The sequence below is a fragment of the Ochotona curzoniae genome, unplaced genomic scaffold (assembly GCF_017591425.1).
Source record: "Ochotona curzoniae isolate NIBS_2020 unplaced genomic scaffold, NIBS_Ocur_1.0 contig_2688, whole genome shotgun sequence".
NCBI lineage: Eukaryota > Metazoa > Chordata > Mammalia > Lagomorpha > Ochotonidae > Ochotona > Ochotona curzoniae.
The window spans coordinates 25,130,381-25,149,901 of NW_024465553.1; the positions used below are offsets into that span (position 1 = coordinate 25,130,381).

At 43.0% G+C, this 19,521-nt stretch overlaps 1 protein-coding gene across 2 annotated transcripts in view; it reads left to right on the forward strand.

The window, feature by feature from the left end:
- The first annotated feature begins 492 nt into the window (after window positions 1-492).
- KCNH5 (potassium voltage-gated channel subfamily H member 5) overlaps window positions 493-19,521 on the forward strand; it is a 215,484-nt gene continuing 196,455 nt past the window's right edge. Inside the window, exons 1-2 of one of the 2 annotated variants that reach the window (XM_040975643.1) lie at window positions 493-714; window positions 17,076-17,199. In XM_040975643.1, coding sequence (XP_040831577.1) covers window positions 642-714; window positions 17,076-17,199 — 197 coding nt within the window. In that variant the 5' untranslated portion in view covers window positions 493-641. The remainder of the gene's footprint in view (window positions 715-17,075; window positions 17,200-19,521) is intronic. The other variant, XM_040975644.1, reaches the window with a different exon arrangement.

The following is a 19,521-nucleotide window of genomic DNA, read 5'->3' on the forward strand; positions in this document are numbered from 1 at the left end:
GGCGGGAGAATCTGAGATGTGACGTCCTCCGAACGCTCACTGCCTTCAGCTCCTCGCGGCCAACAGCCCCCATTGGACGGTGGTGCCTGCCTCGATCTGCCCAGGGGGACCTGAAGGGCCACCGGCGCATAGCCCAGCAGAAGTTGGACTGCTCTGGGCAGCTGTGTTCCAGCGGCGCCAGGGGAGGGGGCGGGCCACGCCTGGAGGAGAAGGGGCCGGAGTTGGAGCTGCCCCGGAGCGCGGGGCAGCGGGAGCCATGCGGAGCCCGCTCCCGGGCCACCGCCGCGGAGGCAGCATCCTCAGCATCAGCACCGGCGGGACAGCGACAGCGGGGGCGGCGCAGGCGCACTGTGCCCCGCGGAGCCTGCAGTTCCCGAGCCCCGTGTGCGGCACCGCCACAGTCCGGGCAGCGGCGGCCGGGGGAGCGCTACTACCATGAACTGCCTGGTCCTCCTCCCCAGAGCTGCTCATCCGGGTCGGGCTGGAGACACAGTCAGGGGACCCCGCCGCCGCCGCCGCGCCCTCTCTCCCTTCGGCTCGAGCTCCTGCTCCCGCACCTTTTCCTCCTCTTCCTCCACCTTCTCCTGCGTCCCCCCCTCCCCCGCCGCGGATCCTGGCCGCCGCCGCTTTCCAGACCCAGGATGCCGGGGGGCAAGAGAGGGCTGGTGGCACCGCAGAACACGTTTTTGGAGAACATCGTCAGGCGCTCCAGCGGTAAGCAGAGTTGTAGTTCAGGACACCGCCACCTGCATGCCACCCCTCACGAGACCCCCTCTTCCTTCCCATCTCATCCCTCACCCCAGGCGAGGGGGAAGGGGCGCAAGCAGCCTTACCCGGTGGCCGCAGTTAGGGGTTGGACCTGCTTTGGAGTGGGAGGAAAGTTATTAGTTGCATCTGCTTCCTAGGGGCTGGGCTCACCCTCCTTCCACCTGTCCAAAGCCCAGGACAAGTGGAAGGGTGGGTCTGGAGGAAGCACAAAAAGAGAGTTGAATATCCCTCCGAGGAAGGATCTGCTTCCCGCTTATCCTTCTCACACATTTTCTCCCAAGCAGCCTGCAGGGATTAAACGCATTGTCCATCTCAGTGGAAGGGTTTCCCTCCAGTTGGGCATGCTTTGGCCCTGGTGGGCATGGCTGAGAGATGCCCAGAGCTGGGGAGAGCAGATGAAGTTCAACCTAACGAAGGGCGGTTGCTGGCGATTGAGACGGTCATATCAGTGTTGGAAGTTTTGTTTTTTTAACTGTGCCTTCTTCTCTCGATACATTTCCTTCATGTTAAGCAAGGGGAGGGGAGACGTGAACACAAATTTCTAACAATGCCTTTCTACCTAGCTACTGATGAAAAGGTGCTGTTGCCTCAAAGTGTTGAAAAATATCAGACCCGTTTTTAAATTCACTTCCCGCAAGATGTTCCAAATGGGAGTGGTTGTGTGTCTTAAGTTTTAAGACCGTGTGAACTTTACCTTTTGCTGAGAGCTGCCTTTTTTTTTTTTTTTTTTTTTTGGCTTGTTCTGGTTCAACTTCATACGCGAGATGTGTGGGCTGTCCTTTAAAGTTTCTCCTTCAGAGCCCTTATTGTTTTACTCCGAGATCCCTTGCTTGGAGGGTCATGAGAAAGACACTGGGGCAAGGCAATCCGATGGCTCTGTGCAGCTCCATTGTTCATTAGCGATTCCTCGCAACCATATGTATTTGAGTGTTGTGTACAGGGGCACCTCTTATGTCCCTTGGCCGAGGAGATGAGGAAGACACTTCTCGTGTTTTCAAGACACTGCGCTGGGTGGGTGAGACAAAGCAACGGTCAAGTGATCTTAAGGAATGGAGCCTGATTCTTAGATCAGGAGGGCCTCTGACACTTGACTTTGCAGTTTGTGGAATGTTCGTGCTCTAGTTTCTGCAGTACTTGACGTGGTATCTGCTTTGCGTTTGGAACTCATGCCTTCATTTCTTCCACTTTGGAGGACACCTGATGTGAAACGAATGCAGCGCAGCAGCATGATGTGCGAGTTGAAGAGAACGGGTGTAGGACCTGGCCTGGGATTCCTTTTTCTACCTATAGTATTTTTAGCCATCTTAGATGATTTTGTGTGCTTTTCCAATTTGTGAGTATATGCAAATTCTTGCCGTAGAACATTTCTACGCTTTAGCGGTACCTTAGCCGTACCATGCACAGGTCTCCAGTACCAGGGGATATTAATAGTAAAGCAATTTGTGTGGGCAAATTTAAGGGTGATTGAAATCAGTTGTTCACGATTTGGCATCTTATTTCACACTTGTTCCTGTTGGTTACTCAACACAACGGGAATTGGTCTGGGAGAATTTTCAGAGAAGATCTCCACAGATAACCCCCCCCAATACACACACTCTCTGTTACTGTACTTGGTGCAGAGAAAAAATAAAACAAAGATTCCCTTGCTCAAACTTTACTACTAAAGTGTTTTTGGATGAAATATTTTACTGCTGAGTGGGACTTTTGGCTGCTTGCAGACGGCCTATTATTTCAGTTACAGTAGAAAACCAAGCCTCCTCTTATGTGGCTTAGAAATACTGCTCGCATCACCTCCATTTTATATCCACTCTTAACCTTTTAGCACGTCATGCCCTTGCTTGTTTCATTGGTTTAATGTTCCTTCCCATGGGAAATACCCAGTGAACATCAAATCCATCCGTGTTGGCATCTGAAAATGCTGCCCCTAGTTGTTGATGGTTGACTTCGAAGGCCCCATCCTCTGAGCTCTCTTGGAATGCGTGAGAGACTTGGGGTCTCTGCACATGTGGGGGTTACAAATATTGCATTGGGGTCCTTGTACCTGGTTTCACAGGAAGACCCTCAAGAGGTCTACACATTCATGTGGGAATATATCACAGTGGTCATTTCTGTATGAATTGACAAAACAGGAGAAAAATTCATCCTGAGAAACTGTTCAATTGAGACTAACAAAGAAATTCCCTCCAGGATTCTAGCAGATGGATCAGGTTTGTCAGACTGAACATTGCATTATGCAGTAACTTAACAGCATTGAACGTGGAGTGTTGGCGGAACTTTACGGGGAAAGAGAGGAAAGGAGCTGGTGCTTCTGAACTGGTTAAGGCTTGAGGAGGACGCGGGGCTTGCTGGGCTATCTACTCACCTGCCCTTTCAGAGGAGATTTTCTTTCTGATGCACCATTTGCTTGTTATGAAAAGGTCAGATCTTAGCAGCATCAGGCAGACATGTGGAGAGAGACTTGCATCCAACACAGAAGAGGACAGGTGCCCATGCAGACACCAGCATGCACACAGATGCAGCTAACTCACTCTCATTCCCTCTGTCTCAGCCTCAAAGAACCAAAGCTAAATGCTGACAAAGAGGAATTGCACATCAATACAGAGAGAGGGTTAGAAGGGTGGGGGAGAAAGAGAAAACATTAGACTTTTTTTTTAAAAAAAGACTTTAAAATTTTTTATTTTTATTGGAGAGTCAGATATACAGAGAGGAAGAGAGACATATGATTCACTCTCTAAGTGACTGCAATGGCTGAGCTGAGCTGATCTGAAGCCAGGAGCTTCTTTGGGTCTCCCATACAGGTGTAGGGGTCCCATGGCTTTGGGCTGTCTTCGACTGCTTTTCCAGGCCACAAGTAGGGAGCAGGGAGCTGGGAGCTGGATGGGAAGTGGGGCCACCGGGACACGAACCTGTGCCTAAATAGGATCCCAGGCATGCAAAGCGAGGATATAGCCACTGGGCTACTGCACCGACCCTAATATCAAGATTTTACCTTCTGTCTATGGGTGTCTAATGACCTGAAGCCTCGGCCTACTGGAAAGCCATCACAGAACTTTTTGTTGATGTACCATAAAAGAGTGAGAAGTGTGACATATTTGAGAACAGCTCCTAAACCTGAGGAGGACTTCCTGACAACATTCTAGGCTCCTCAGCTGCCAGTTCCCAGAATAACGGTGCTGTGTCCTGTGCCCTGGTGTGGCAGCGACAGCTCACTTGCTGTGATTTTACACCTGTGGAGACTGGAGTTTTACTTTCCTGATTTAGCTGACTCTGTTATGGGAAGGCAGCCCAAGTTGTTACGGGTGATTCAAAGTCTATAAATGAAGTAATGAGAGCTATGGAGCAGGATGGATACACACATACACTTTGGAGTCAAATCTCCAAGGAAGAGAAGCAGGGAATTCCTTCCTGTAGTTGGAAAAGTCACACTCACTTTTAGGTAAGTAAAAGGAATTACAGTGACAAACACGAATTTCTGATCAATCCCAGAAGTTGTGAAGGCCACCAGGTATACTGCTTGTATATATTTTGGGGGCTGGCAGGGTCAAAAGAAGGTGTTATGAGAAGGATGTTTGGGAACAGTGTGGTAAAGACTTTGCATCTGAGCGTGGCCTCTAGAAGCACTTACTGACTGCTTCTGCATCTTTCTTTAAATTCCACTGACTTATGCAATCTACTCATGAGTGTACGTTGGGCTGCAGGGATCAGTAAATGTGGGAGAAGAGTTTAAATATAGGAAAAAGGAAGTGATTATTTTGGGACTATTAAGCTAGAGTTGTAGATGTGAGAGACATGTGACCCATTTCAAACTCCTTCGGTGCAATCACATTCCTTGCTAGTATCTTTACATCGATTGTCTTTGGCTATTTGACAATGAGAATTGTTTTTGGATGGCAGTAAGTTGGATTGGTATTTTGAAAAATTGTAAATGTCTTTATTAGAGAGTAGCTACTGTTTAGTATTTTGAACGCTATTAAAAATTAGAAATGAATATGTGTGCTGTTAGACTTCTTTGGAGCAGAAAGGGAAGAAAATGGGAAATATAGCAGTTTCTGAACCTCTCACCCACATAGAAAAGAAATTAATGGACCAAACTTCCTGGTCTCAGTAGAGATAGTCAAACTGCTCTTTCTTTAGTTACACGTCTTCTACTCGTAGGAAAATCCAACATTGTTTTGGGCTGTAATTGATATTTGTCTGAACTGAGATCTTAAAAAGAGAAGGAAATACAGAATGAGTGCTTTTAAAATCAACAATAACTTTAAAGTATTAATCACTTTAAAATAAGTGCTGCAAAACAAATAGATTTTGTTTGGTTTTGCTTATGAAGTCATTGAGATTTTTTTTTTTCTGGAAATGTTTTAACATCTAAGACACTATTCAGGAAATATTGATAAAACCACAGTGTTTTCAAAACATCGGTTTACCCAGGCCTTATAATGTAGCACTTTGACATTTAAAATATCAACGAGGTTGGCTGATGCTGACCACTTCCTAGATGATGTTTATAAATAAGCCAGAGCACCGTCCCCGGCTTCAGAGCCCACGCTGCGTTATGTAACAAGTGCAGTATATTGCTGACAGGAGGGTTGCTTATCCCAGGACGCTATTGTCTTTCTAAAAATTGCCTCTTTGTGTTCTGTGTGACTCCAGAAGCAGGATGTGTAAGGCGATCATCAACCTTTACTTTACTGACCTTTGAAATGAACCGCACGGAAACACTGTGTTTCAATAGAAACGCTTTGATTTCAACTCACAGTGACTAAGTAGATTTGGGAAAAAGCGCTTTAGGTTAGTCAGTGTTTGTGAAGAGCAGCTGTCTCTTGGAGGGACAAGGCTTCCACCGCCTCGGGATTGTAGCTTGGAAACAGGTTGTGTTGTCCATCCCGGTACCGCGTTAGCCTTTACCACAAGAGGTCACTGTAGGTTCTGTCACAGGTGAAACAAAGCTTGTACCTTAGCCTGTTCTCCAGGGCCCATCATTCTGGTTAGGGGGTCAGTGCCACTGGCTGTTATTCCTGGAAGAAAGTATCTGAAATATAATCCATGTGGGGAAGTTAAATGAAGAAAGATATTTATTTTTTCGAAGAATCATCATTCGTTTTAGCTGACAGAGGCTGACTAAATGAATGGGATATAAAAATAATGTCATAAAGAAATATGAATGTATTTTAGATTAATTGAACATGTTATTTTAGCAGATGACCAACATTTTGTTGTTATACATGATCTCATTGTCTTGGCGATAGATGTGAAATGAAAAGTTTTGTTGAAGAAATACCATGACAAAATTGCTTTATTCAGGGCTGATAACTTTATCCAATTTTAGAATAATTTTTCTCTGTCCAATATCTCTGTAAAATTTCTATTAAATTGATGAGGGAGAATCAGTTCATGCCAGTGTTTAATTATTTAAAAAGTTAGTTCACAGGATTATAGCTACTGCTTTGGGTATTATATGATATTTTGATATGACACAAAGTTAAAAAAAAAGCACACACACGGCTGAAATCAGATATCTTCAAAATTTTCAAATTATTAAGCTCCCAAAGAGATGTGGCTGAGAATTTATAACATGAGCAGGTTTTGTTTCCTGTTGGGTTTGAAAACTGTTTTTTCCTTTGATGACATTAGGAACCATATATTGACAAATGCTTCAAAACGTCTCAAACCGAATTAGTTTTAATGGGAAAAATAAAATATGCTGCGCATTACATTTATGAATAAAAAATGTGTCGTGAAATCAAGTAAGCGTGACTAACAAGTCACAATATAAAATCACTGGTAATTGTTGTAGAAATTGAGGTCAAAAAAAGTAGTCTTTAAAATGAATATTTATAGCACACTTTCCTTTCCCAACAGCAGAGTACAATTAAAAAGATGCCTTAGCATGGTGCACAGGATATTCTATCTTAATAAAATGTAATGTGGAGGTCAGGTGCAGCAGTCTCGTGGCTAAAGTCATCACCTTGCATGTGCCAGGATGCCATATGGACACTGCTTTTAATCCCAGCAGCCCCGCTTCCCATCCAGCTCCCTGCTTGTGGCCTGGGAAAGCAGTCTAGGACGACCCAAAGCCTTGGGACCCTGCACCTGCGTGGGAGACCTGCAAGAGGCTCTGGGCTCCTGGCTTTGGTTTGGCACAGCTCTGGCTATTGTGGCCACTTGAGGAGTGAATCAATGGATGAAAGATCTTCTCCTCTGTCTCTGCTGCTCTTTGTATATCTGACTTTCCATTAAAAATAAATAAATCTAAAAAAAAAATGCAGTGTGGGTACTTTTGATCATTTTAGAATGTCTATACAGTTTCATTTAAATGGCCTCATTGTTTGAACTGTAAACATTAATACTGGAAAGCAGGAATCCTAGAAGATATTTGATTGAATTAAAGCATTGTTAAATAGTTCCATAAATCAGTTATATTCTAGATGTTGTTTTAATATACAGTGACATATGTATGTGATTAATAGACATGGTAGGGTATATATAAAATTTATAAAATGAAATTAAAATTTAAGCTTATTTTGGTGCAAAATTTGTTGAAAACCATGCATTTCAAAGCTTGTATTTTCCATGTCTCCTGAAGACCCTTTGTGTTTCTGAATGCCACATTTTGTCTTGTACCCAAACTGATTTGGTTTGCATTTTGCATGGACGTATTGAAGTCCTTTTGTGTTTGTATTGATTTCCCATATTTGTTTTGTCTTCCTATAGAAGAGGAAGGGAATTTGATCTCATAGCAGAATAAAGTGGAATGGGGCTGGGGTAGCTAGGGAGAGGGTGAGATATCATACAACAAAGCAAGTATAGTTGGTGATGGATTACATTCTAGAAATAGATAACAGTGGAAGAGTGTTACATGTCCTGCTATAAAAATGAAGATTACATGAGGCAATGCATTGTCAACTTAGCCATATTTTGCAATTCTACTATACATATATATATATGTACTGCAAAAGACCATGTTGCACATGACAAAAAAGCAAATGACGTGATCAGTGAACAAATAATAAAGGTAAAGGCAAAAAATTCAATGAAGATAACTTATTTATGTAATTATGTATTTCTGTATTTTTATTATAAGATCATTTAGAAGAGCAGAATGGTTAGACAGTTGTTTGAAATTTTTCAGAACGTGTGTGTCTTCCTCTTTGGGGGGTTGGTCCCATCAGAGAAATGTAATTTTATCTTGTGGACTGAAGATCTAAAGTCAAGTGCACAATCAAAACAGTTTTTTAGAAATGATGACATATATCTGGGGAGTTATGCAAATTTTGGTATCTAGACCAAATACTAGGATATGGGTGCTACTTTGCAAATGTTTTATATTGTTTGCTGGCCACTGAGTGTCAGCTGAATAAATGTTTTTGATGTTTGTCTCTGAAATTGACCAAGTCTGTAACTGATCAAATATGTTAAGTAGGTATGGATACATCATTGCTTAGCTTAACATATCTGAAATTCATTCTGTAGGACAGACCAGAGAAACACGGGTAGGATTACTTATCTCTTTTCCTAACCTGGTGTACAACCGAAATATTTTATACCTTATCGGTCTCAATCTCCAAGGGTTGAAAAGGTAGACTTTTTTTTTTTAATACAAAAAAGAACTGTACAGATTTTGGGATCCTAATCAGATTATTTTTTAAACAACTTTTTAGTTAAGCATTATTGATGGTGAGTCTTATCCTGGAAGCAAGCATTACCTATTTCGGTGAGTGACTTGTACCTCGGGGAACAGCTTATGGTCTTGTGTAGTAGCTAGAAAATGAAGGAGATGGAATCTGAGCTTTTCTGTGGTGAAAACCAAAGGACCAGTTCCAAATTGTGGGATTTGACTAAACATTAAATAAAACTCACTGGGGTTAAGGAGGAAATGTTAGCCTTTGTTCCATTCCTCTTTCTGTCTGCTGGCATCTTTTTTTTTTTAATTGTGAAGAAAATGATATGTGAGATTTTCATATGTTATGGCATTGAAGGAATAGTGGAATCCTATAATGGGATTCAGTACTCTCAGTATGAAGTTCCTTAAAAACAACTCCCACCCTTTTGTTGCACACCTATGCCCTTTGCAGTTAATGATTCATTAATGTCGCAAAACTTGATTGTTGCTTGTAATATACTCGGCTCCAATCAATCTCAGAGGACACTCAACAAACGCCATGATAAGAGCAGTGCTTTTCCTGAAGTTCTGCGAGAAACAGCGTGCCGTGGATGCATTTCCGGAAGCCTTCAGTAGAATCCTGGCTGACTTCTTGAACTATACCTCACTTGCTCATTTGTAAAATATGAGAAACAGTAGTAACTAGTCCTTGGGGTTAGACTGAGGATTCATTGAAATGATATGTGCGAAGTGCAGGGAGCAGTGTCTTGCATACAGTATGTGCTGTGGTTCGTGGTGATTATCATTTGGTTGTTTCAGCGTTCGATGCACCCTGTGCAGTTGACATTGTTAATTTCCGGCCATGATTTCCTTTGACACCTCCTTACAACTAGTTTTTATTCTTCCATGCTGCTGAGCCTTCCTCCAAGGATTGAAGGGGGCACCCTTCCTGTGATCCCCAGGTCTTTCCTTCGTCATGTGCCCTCTGCACAGCCACCAGGCATCCCCCAGCCTTCGTAAGGGCACACACGCTGGCTTCCTCTCCTCTGAGCAGTCTCCCAGTTTCTCCTGTCGCTTGCTGTCCGCCTGTGTCTGAATTCTCTGAGCAGACGTACCCTCTGTCGTAACAGGCTCTCACGTTCTGTGTCCTACTCCTGGCTCTCCAGGGCTGTATTTCCTCCAAGTCACTAAAAACTTCAGTGTGGCATTAATGTTTTGCCTTCTGGCCTCATGCGTTGTCCTTTGTTTTACCCAGTTCTGTCACTTGGCAGTAATAGGGTCACCTTTGAGTTTCCACGTAGTCAAGTAGTAGCTTCCTGACTAGATGATTGAGTCTTGGGCGTCAGAGTTTGGCCATCTCTTTCTCTTGCGCCTTCTTCCGGTGTTGTGTGTTCAGTGGGTGAACTCATGCCCATTCACAAACGTGTCCCAGACTGACATCCCATGCAGCCGGTGTGTGCAAGAGCCAAAGAATGAACTGTAGCTGCCTTCCCGACAGAGCTCAGAGTCTCCAGGAGGAAGGGGGAAGCGTGCACTTCCTCCTTCCGTTTCATTCCAAAGGCAGCCTTTTGGGTAGTGTAGCTGTGGGCTAGAGGGCCAGCGGTGACTAGGGTGGCACCTGAGGCTCAGAGAGCAGTGCTCCTGCTGTTGTCTTAGACGCGGTGGAGGGGTGCAAAGCAGCCCTGCGTTCTTGATGCCACAGTCTCGGTCTCTGGCTCTGGCCCTTCCCCTGCCATGGCGCCAACGTGCTCCTGGATGGTGACACCTGCCTTGTAGGTTGCAGCACAGAGTCAGCACGCGTTCACTACAGTGCTTCATCAGCGTTATGGCTCAAAATTAAAACTCACTGTTCTTATTTCCTCTACGTAGCATATGGTGGGGGAGATTTCTTTTTTCTCCTTGTCTCCCTCTCTTCCTACTTTTCTTTCTCCTCCTCCTCCTCCTCATTTCTCTTCTTTAACCCAAAGAAAGCAAACCGCTAAGCAGCTGAGACTTTTTCAAGCCACAAGCTGTTAAACCATTTGGGTTCACTTTAGCAAAGTTTTGCTTACCTGGAGATGATGATGATGATGATAACAACAACAACAACAACAACAACAACAACAACGAAGACTAACCCCCGTCACCTCCCCCCCCCCCATTCCCTTTCTCCAGAGGAAAAAACAATCTACCCAGAGCAAGCAAGCACCAGTTCACTGCAGGGTCTGGCAATTGTTGCAGAAGACCCAGAACAAAGCTAAAATGTCAGTTCTTTTGCTCACAGGCGCGGTGAGATCTGGCCAAAAGACTTGTAGGGATTGAATTTGTAGGTCTGTCTCTTTTTTTTAAACAATTAGCTCCTATTGCAGAGGCAGTTATATTAAACAAAAATAGGACAAAGCTTTAGAAAATTAATTGGATCGTAATGCATTTTAAAAGCCTCTCTTCTGCTTTTTGCCACAGATGTAGGCTGAGCCAGTCTTTGAATTAAAGTCTTTCACTATCTTTGATGCTGTTATAAAGTTATATTCGATGGGGTTAGAAAGTTAACTTTAAGGAAGAGGTACAGTCCTTTCAGATAAGATGCACATTATTTGCAAAGATGTTTGTTTATTTGCACGATTTAAAAGCATGATGCATGAACATTAAATATGTGATTTTTTTTCCTGAATAAGCACATATTGAGTTCTTTAGGATTTATTCCCTGAGATCTTATAGTGTGTATCTTTTATTTTTGGTATTTTAAGACATGTCATTGTAATAAAATTCACTAGCATTTGTCATGATATACATGAGGATGACGATTTTCTGTTGTATTATGAAGGTATGAGTCATGTGGCCACTGGACTAGTTGTACTTTTATTTCTGACAATTCGGATCAGTATACTTTTCAGAAACTCATCTTTTTTCATGGACAAAACAGTAGTCATTGAAAGAAGAATCTGAATTGTTGAACATCTTTTAGTTGTTTGTTGTTGGGGAGATATTTTGTGTAGCAAAGTTGTTCCTATTCCTACCATCAGAATTTCAGAAACAGACGTTGGAGTATCTCATGCTTTTTGAATCACTTTGGAAGGACAGAAAAACGGTGAAGTGAGTGCCATCAAAGAATCACAGACACTTAAAAATGTACCTTTGATCTTGAAGATGAAAAGTAAAGGCATAATTTTATCCTTGATGACAGCTGAATAAGTTTGAATAAATTAACAGATAGTTTTTTTTTTGCATATTTCTTACTCCCACAGTGATGGCCTGCTTAATGTTGCCAGTATTATTATATAATAATAAGCCTCAGGCTAAAGTCCTTGCTTTGAACATGCCAGGATCCCATATAGGCACTGGCTCTAATCCAGGCAGCCCCACTTCCCATCCAGCTCCCTGCTTGTGACCTGGGAAAGCAGTCAAGGATGGCCCAAAGCTTTGCGACCCTGCATCCACATGGGAGACCCAGAAGAGTCTCCTGACTAATGGCTTAGGATCAGCGTAGCTTCAGCCATTGTGATCGCTTGGGGGAGTGAATTAATGGATGGAAGATATTCCTCTTTGTCTCTCCTCCTCTGTGTATATCTGACTTCCCAATAAAATAAATAGATCTTAAACATTTTTATTTGGTCCCTCAACAATCATTGGTGGTGCATACATAGGAACAAACAAACTGGTAACTTGATGTCATGGATCTCACACCGGTGGTTCCAAATGTGGCAAGCTGTTTGAACAGAAAGCAGAAGTGCTATGGACATGTGTATCAAGATTAGCTAGGGAGACAGTGTTTGTGTCTATTGATGCATGGGAGGAAGAGTATTTTAGACAGAGAAAACATATGAATTATCTTAAGGAGGGAAAAGGAAAGGAATAGAAAGTCTAAGAAACTTGAGAAGAGGATGCAGTTGGATTTCAGGAGGTAAAAGGCAGAAGTGAGGTGGGAGACAATGAAGGAGAGACAAATGCTTACTATCCTGGGGAATACATTGTTATTATTTTGCTAGTGCACTGGACAAAGTTGGTTCCAATGGTTATTCGTTTAAAGAAGAGGAGTGAGAGCAGATCAACTCAAAGATTGTTGCAGTAGTCCACACAATGGACGGTTGTGGCTGAGCATGAGGCGACAGGGGCAGAGATGAAGACTGGATGCACTGGTCATGTTTTATTGGTAGGATTATTCCGACTCAGGCATAAATGAGGAGGTGTGAAGGATGGATGAATCCTAGGGTTTTGGCTTCAGCACCTGGATACAGTTGATAGTAGGGAAGATTTTCCTGGGTTGGGAACAACTGGAATAGAGTCCTGCTGGAATTGGATCTCCAGCATTCACCAAGATCATTCCTGTGTCATCCAGTCCTCTTTCCATTCTCTCCAAGGAAAGTAGAATGTAGCCGAAAGGACCCCAGTTCACCAGATTGTAGTATGGCTGGACACGTGCACGCGTATGTGCAGCTTTGTATAACGATTATTTGACAGCATTGAAAATCCCTCTCTAACTAATCCCTTTTTAAAAAATTTAGTAATTGCTATGCGAATGTTACTGAGTTGCTGTTAAGCTTCAGAATTCCCTTTGTGGTTCTGGATTTTGGAATGTGTGGATTTTGGATCTTGTTATTTCCTTGACTGACTGAGGCCTGTGGCTGCTGGGGTAATGTGTGGCGCTCAGCACAGCTGAGCTCTGAAGCCTCAGGGAGCCTGGAAGAAGCCAGAGACAGCCTAAACGTGTGACCTCTGCTGGAGAGTTGTCTTTCAGGGGTTCAGAGTGAGGATGGTGACTTCTGGGTGGTGGGGTTTTCCAGCGCTAGTATAGGATACAATCGCAGGGAGATCCACTGACTCCTAGGACCTTTCAACGACCCCAGGGAAGAACCACTGTAGTGACAGTGTTTTCTGCTGTCTGTGGAGTTCTTTCCCTTCCCACCTGTGCTCTGTCTGCCCTCTGCCTGAGAATTCGTTTGGGTGTCTTGCTGCTTCTTAAAATATGGAAAGATTTCTTGTACTTGGGAATACTGCATTCTCTGGTGATCTGTATGAAAAAGAAAAAAGAAAAAGATGAGAGGGAGGGAGAGGGAGAGAGAGAGGGAGAGGGAGGGAGAGAGAAATAGAGACAGAGAGAGAGAGGTTTAATCCCCAAAAGGAGCTCCATCATCATTTCTATTTGTGTCTCTATGAAAGAGAGAGAAGAGAGATATTTCATCTACTGTTTCATTCTCCAAAATGTGTACAATGCCAGCACTTGGCCAGAGTGAACCCAGGGGCTCAGAGCACAATCCAGGTCTCCTGTGAGAGTGACAGAAACCCAAGTACTTGAGTCATCATCTGTTTCTTCCCAGGATATACATTTTTAAAAAGATTTCTTTACTTTTATTGGAAAGTCAGGTATACAAAGAGGAGAGACAGAGAGGAAGATCTTGTCCCCACTGATTCACCCCCCAAGTGGCTGCAACATCCAGAGCTGAGCTGATCTGAAGCCAATGTCTCTCACATTGGTTCAGGGTCCCAAAGCTTTGGACCATCCTCGACTGCCTTCCCAGGCCACAGCCATGGAGCTGGATGGGAAGTGGGGCTGCTGAGATAGAAACTGGGGCCTGTGTGGGATCCTGGTGCTAACAAGGCGAGGACTTTAGCTGCTAGGCTACCATGCTAGACCCAGGATACACATTTTAAGAAACTAGTTAGGAAGCAGAGAAACTGGGGCACTGACCAGACACTTGGATTTGGGAAGTGGGCATTCCAAGTGATGGGTCAGTCACTGTGACAAATAATTAGGATTTTACAGGTTTTGGCTTATAGGATGAATATTTAGGAGATTTTTTCCTTAGGTTCTTTGTTTGTATATGCACACATTTCTGCATACATAACAAGCTACTTATGCTATAGGAGAATACTTCAGAAAGTTTTTAGAAAGAGGAATTAGAAGATAAATTTATTTTGATGCAAAAATTTTGAAATTCATGCATGAATTTCTCACAGCTACTTTTTCCCATGAATTTGTTGAAGGAGCCTTGCACGATGTAATTGTGGAGGCATCTTTTGAAACGATACATACTAAGAGTTTATGAAGACTTTTTGATTCTATTAGTTTATGTAGATTTTGCTCGTATTATTTCTACTTAATCTTGACTACCCGAAGATATGTGTAAGGAAAATCATATCTAATTTAAACTACTCTGGTTTGTCATAGCAATTCTCTTCGTATTCTCCCTTCTCTTAGAAGGGATCCAATTCCTGGAAGAATAGTTGTGTTATGACACTTTGCTTGTCATCAACAGTTACACTGATGGCTTCATATACGAAGAAGTGGCAATAAGGCTAACCAAGCATGTCATGAAACATTTAACAAGGATAGAGGTAATTCTTACATTTATCCCCCACCCTCCATAAGTCCAAAAGGAGCTTGTTAAGTGCAATTGATAAGGGCTAGAGAATTCAGTTTTTCACTCGTCGATGATCTAATGATTGGACTCAACTTGAAGCAGAAAAAATGAATGAGGAACTGGAGTTGTTTTTGTAAACTTTCGGTTGCTTTAAAAAATTCTCTAAGTTGCTAGATCTGGTTGAACGTGGGAGCACACATTGTGGAGTGTATCTCACAAGCGCCTGAATTGTATGTTTTGTGTTATTGATAAGAAAATAAAGTGAATAACCTGAAAAATGGGTTTGACGGAAGGCATGCTCTCAGCCACCCATTTTTACTCTAATTCCTGTATTCTTTTCTTTAAGCAACGATTTCATGGAATGGGGTGTGGGACAGACTGGACTACTGCTACATATACGGGCAAACCAGGGTAGGGGGCAGGTCTGGTGGGGGTTATTGCGGGTCGCTCCAACTAGGCTGCAGCTCCCACTGGTTTATGCGAGGGCCGAGTATGTGCTAGGCAGAACCAGCCTGGACTGTAACACCCATTGGTTCCAGTGGAAGGCGAGAGTGAAAACAGAACCAACCCAGCAATTGCAACCACCAGCTGATTGGGGCGATGGACTATGCTGGGCCCTGTACTTGCTAGCACATACAAGAATCTGGTCTGAGAACACCTCAGACAAAGTTTCTTTGGAGATCTCCCGAATCGAAATGCTGGACTCAGAACCCTAACCAAGAAAAGAGAGAAGATAGAACAGGTCAACCAACCATCTCAGCTATATCTTGGCAGCGAAATACGGGGCAAACAGAGACTCTATGATGGACTATGTCAATCAGTGGATTCTTCAAGGACCTCATAGTGCTTGGAGTGGCAAGATTGGCAGCGATTCATAACTGTTGAAATATCAAAACCACTTGAGCAAGAACCTCGGAGCATACCCTACATCCGGGACCTGAGGAGGAAATTTTGGTGGGCCTTCTCCCTTAATACCTCCTTTTAAACATGAAGGGAACAATATGGAAAAAATAATAGTCTTACTCACTTTCCTGTAAAAATAAAAAAATAAAAATAAAAACAAACAAACAAACAAAACGATTTCAAAGCTAAAAGGAGGAGTTAGTCTTCCCTGAAGTGAATTGCTTTAACATTTCTTTATTCCTTATCTTTCTTTTTGTATCCGAAGCCAAAAAGAGATGCAGTTTCCACCAGGAAGAGTTCAGTTTGCAAACATCTCAGCCACAGAGGAGAATTTAGAAAATGTGGGACTGGCTTTGTGGCATAACACATCAAAATGGCTCTCCAGATGCTGGAATTCCACATCAGAGTGTAGGTTTGAGTCCTGGGTGCTCCACTCCCAATCCAGCTCCCTGATGATGCACCTGGAAAACCAATGGGTGATGACCCAGTTATTTGGGGTCCCTAACGCTCACATGGGCAACCAAGATGGAGTTTGGCACTCTTGCTTCAGGCCTGGCCCAACCTTGATCATCGTAGCTATCTCTCTCTCCCTCTCTGTAACCCTGCCTTTCAAATAAATAAATATTCAAAAACATAATTTAGGAAATGTGTGTTCTAGCAGCTTTAGGGAATCTGTTCTTTGTGAATTTCTAACTTATCACATGTTAAGTCATCAGTAAAAGAGGAAATGTAATTAGTTGTTTTTCTGGATTACAGAAAGCATGCCTCATTGGCTCAATACTTAGCATAGAGTAGGCATTCCGTGAATGGTTGCTTTTCTTATTGGGTTTATTGTTAATTTGAATACTGTGGTATTTGTGCAATAAGTGGATAGTGGTAGTTGGGCTCTGTTGAGTGAAAGTCCTAGCTTTCCAACTGTAGAACTTTAAAAATGGTATGACGAGATCAGGGTCAGCATTTTAATGGTAAATAAATTCATCTTTTAATTGCATTTTCCCACTAACTTTTTGAAATGCCCGCATGGATTAACTTCAAATTACATTTTTGTATGTGGTGTGAGGTAGGGAACATGGTTTAGTTGTTACTCACAGAGGTAGGAAGTTGTTTCAGTACAAATCATTGATTAGGCTTTTCTTGACTCATTAAGTTTACTCGGTATATTTGCACAAAATCATGTGACTATTTAAGAGGGACTAGGTTTCTGAATATTTAGTCTTGTTGACTTACTTATGTGTTTTTACGGCAATTTCAAGTTATCTTAATGACTATAGCATCAAATTTCCCTAACTTTGCTTTCTTCATTTTATATTTGGGACTATGCTAAACTGCTCATGCGCACCTCAAAGACAAGTCATATGCCTTACACCTAAACAAACCACCACTGCTTTGTCCATCTGCGTGTGGTGCCGCTTGGATTACTTGAAGTTGTGAATGAAGCTAAGTGACTCCCCTTTTCTCTTTCTTAGAATCGAGTTTCTTACTGGGGAATGCACAGATCGTGGACTGGCCTGTAGTGTACAGTAATGACGGTTTCTGTAAACTCTCCGGCTATCATCGAGCTGACGTCATGCAGAAAAGCAGCACTTGCAGGTACGGAATGGAACACGCGAGGGATCTTAGTCCGCTTCTGTGTAGAGTCTGAGCTTACCTAGAATCAATGTAACAACTAGATGGCGCTATTAGAAGATTAGAGAGGATCAATAGCCAATTGAAAATACAGCAGAAGGGACATCATCAGGAACTTTTGTAACTGGGGAGTATTTTCTTCAATCTATGAAATCATTGTTTCATTCAATAGCAGTTTTTTTGGGGGGGACACCATGTGAACAAGGAACTAACCTAAGTGCTGAGTGATCAGTGAAGCATCCCTGACAAAGGGAACTTCTGAAAACACCCTTGGGAACAAGTGAATATGCTGTAGCGTTTGCCTACGATGCCAGCATCTTAAGAGTGCCAGTTTATGTCCCAGATGCTTCAGTTCTGATCCAGTTGCTGCTAGTGGCCTGGGGGAAAGCAGTGGAAGATGGTCCAAGTGCGGGGGACCTGAAAGGCTCCTGGTTCATAGCTTCAACCTGGCACAACCCCAGCTGTTGTGGCCATCTCAGAAGTGAAGTGGCAGATGGAATATGTCTTTCTCTCTGCCTCTCCCTTTCTGTCTGTAACTTTGACATATAAGTAAATAACAACAAAGAAATAAGTAAATCTTTTCAAAAAAGAGCAGAAGAAATTGTTCTTAGCCAAGCAGAAGAGTGGGCACGAACAATTAAAGAATATCACCATGGAATTTCTAAATCCTGTGTTGAATCACACACACTTTGCAATGTTGGTACATTGTAATAGAAGTACTATTTTTTTTTTTTTAGTTTTCTGTAACAATCTGACATTTATTTGACTTACCAAAAATTCATTTTAATATTGTCTTTGGGGAGCTGGTGTGGTGGCACAGCAAGCTAATCCTGTCTGTGCCAACATCCTGTATGGACACAGTGGTGCCAGCTGCTCCACTTCTTTCTTTCTTCCTTTTTTTAAAGATTTATTTCTTTATTTTTATTATAAAGTCAGATGTACAGAGAGGAGGAGAGACAGAGAGGACGATCTTCCGTCTGATGATTCACTCCCCAAGTGAGCGCCACGGCTGGTGCTGCGCCGGGTGTCCCACATGGGTGCAGGGTCCCAAAGCTTTGGGCTGTCCTCAACTGCCTTCCGAGGCCAAAAGCAGGGAGCCGGATGGGAAGTGGAGCTGCCGGGATTAGAACCGGTGCCAATATGGGATCCCGGTGCGTGAAAGGCGAGGACTTTAGCCACTAGGCCACGCCGCTGGGCCCCAGCTGCTCCACTTCTAATCCAACTCCCTGCTAATGGCCTGGGAAAGCAGCAGATGGCCGGAGGCCTTGGACACCTGCACCCATGTGGAATACTTCTGCCTCCTGCCTTCAGCTCTGTCCATTGTGGCCATTTGGCAAGTGATTCAGTGGAGGGAAGATCCTCTCCCTCTCTCTGTAACTCCAACTTTCTAGTAAAATAAATGAATCGTTTATATTCATATTCAGTATTCATGCATATGTATATATGCGTTTGACCTGAGAGTGTTATAATGAAGGGGAATCAGAAAACAATAAAAGGAAACCGTATATAAAGATTTAACATTTAAAACTTTTTTTTACAATATTTAGTGAGGCCAGATGGGATACATTTTTCCTTGAGTCAATTTTTCTTTGAAGTTCTCACTTAAGTAAACCCTGAAATCAGATTATTTTAGAACTACAAAGGATCTGATTTTTTTTTCCAATCCAAATTCTGTTTTTCAGATGCAAAAAAAAATTTTGAGGTAGAGGTAGATTATGTTGAAGAGCTTGCCAAGGGAAAAATGGTGATTTATCTTTTTTCTACCTGTTTATATTCATAAATTCTGCATCTTAATGGAAAAGAGGAATTTGATTTTATACCAGTGAGTTTAACCCTGGCAGCACATGGAAGTGAGTTAAATAGGTTTTTCAAGTTGTGGAGCCCCCACGACACTCAGACGTGCTGAGTCAGATTGGGCCTGGGTGAGAAGGTAGGGCTGGGACCCAGGTAATGCTGTTACTTAGCCAGGTAGGGGAAAGAATCAGTTCAAATATCCTCTTGTTCTTCCCTTCTCGGAACCATCCCTGAGTTCCCCTCTGTTGAAGTCCTTACATCCAGATTGCCTCCCCAGGCAAGCGGATGGGAACTGGAGTCATGCAAAATGATGGGCCGGTGCTCAGACACTCTTTGGGTCTCTCCTGGAGTGAGCATTTCTCGTGCTTGAACTCTCAGTTCGGTGTGTGCTCTGTGCCTGGGGGAGCTGAGGTCTGAGTTACATCACAGCTCCACCATGATGTCCACAGAAGGGTTGAAGTTAGGAAAAGGCTGGTTTTGCGGTCGGTCTTA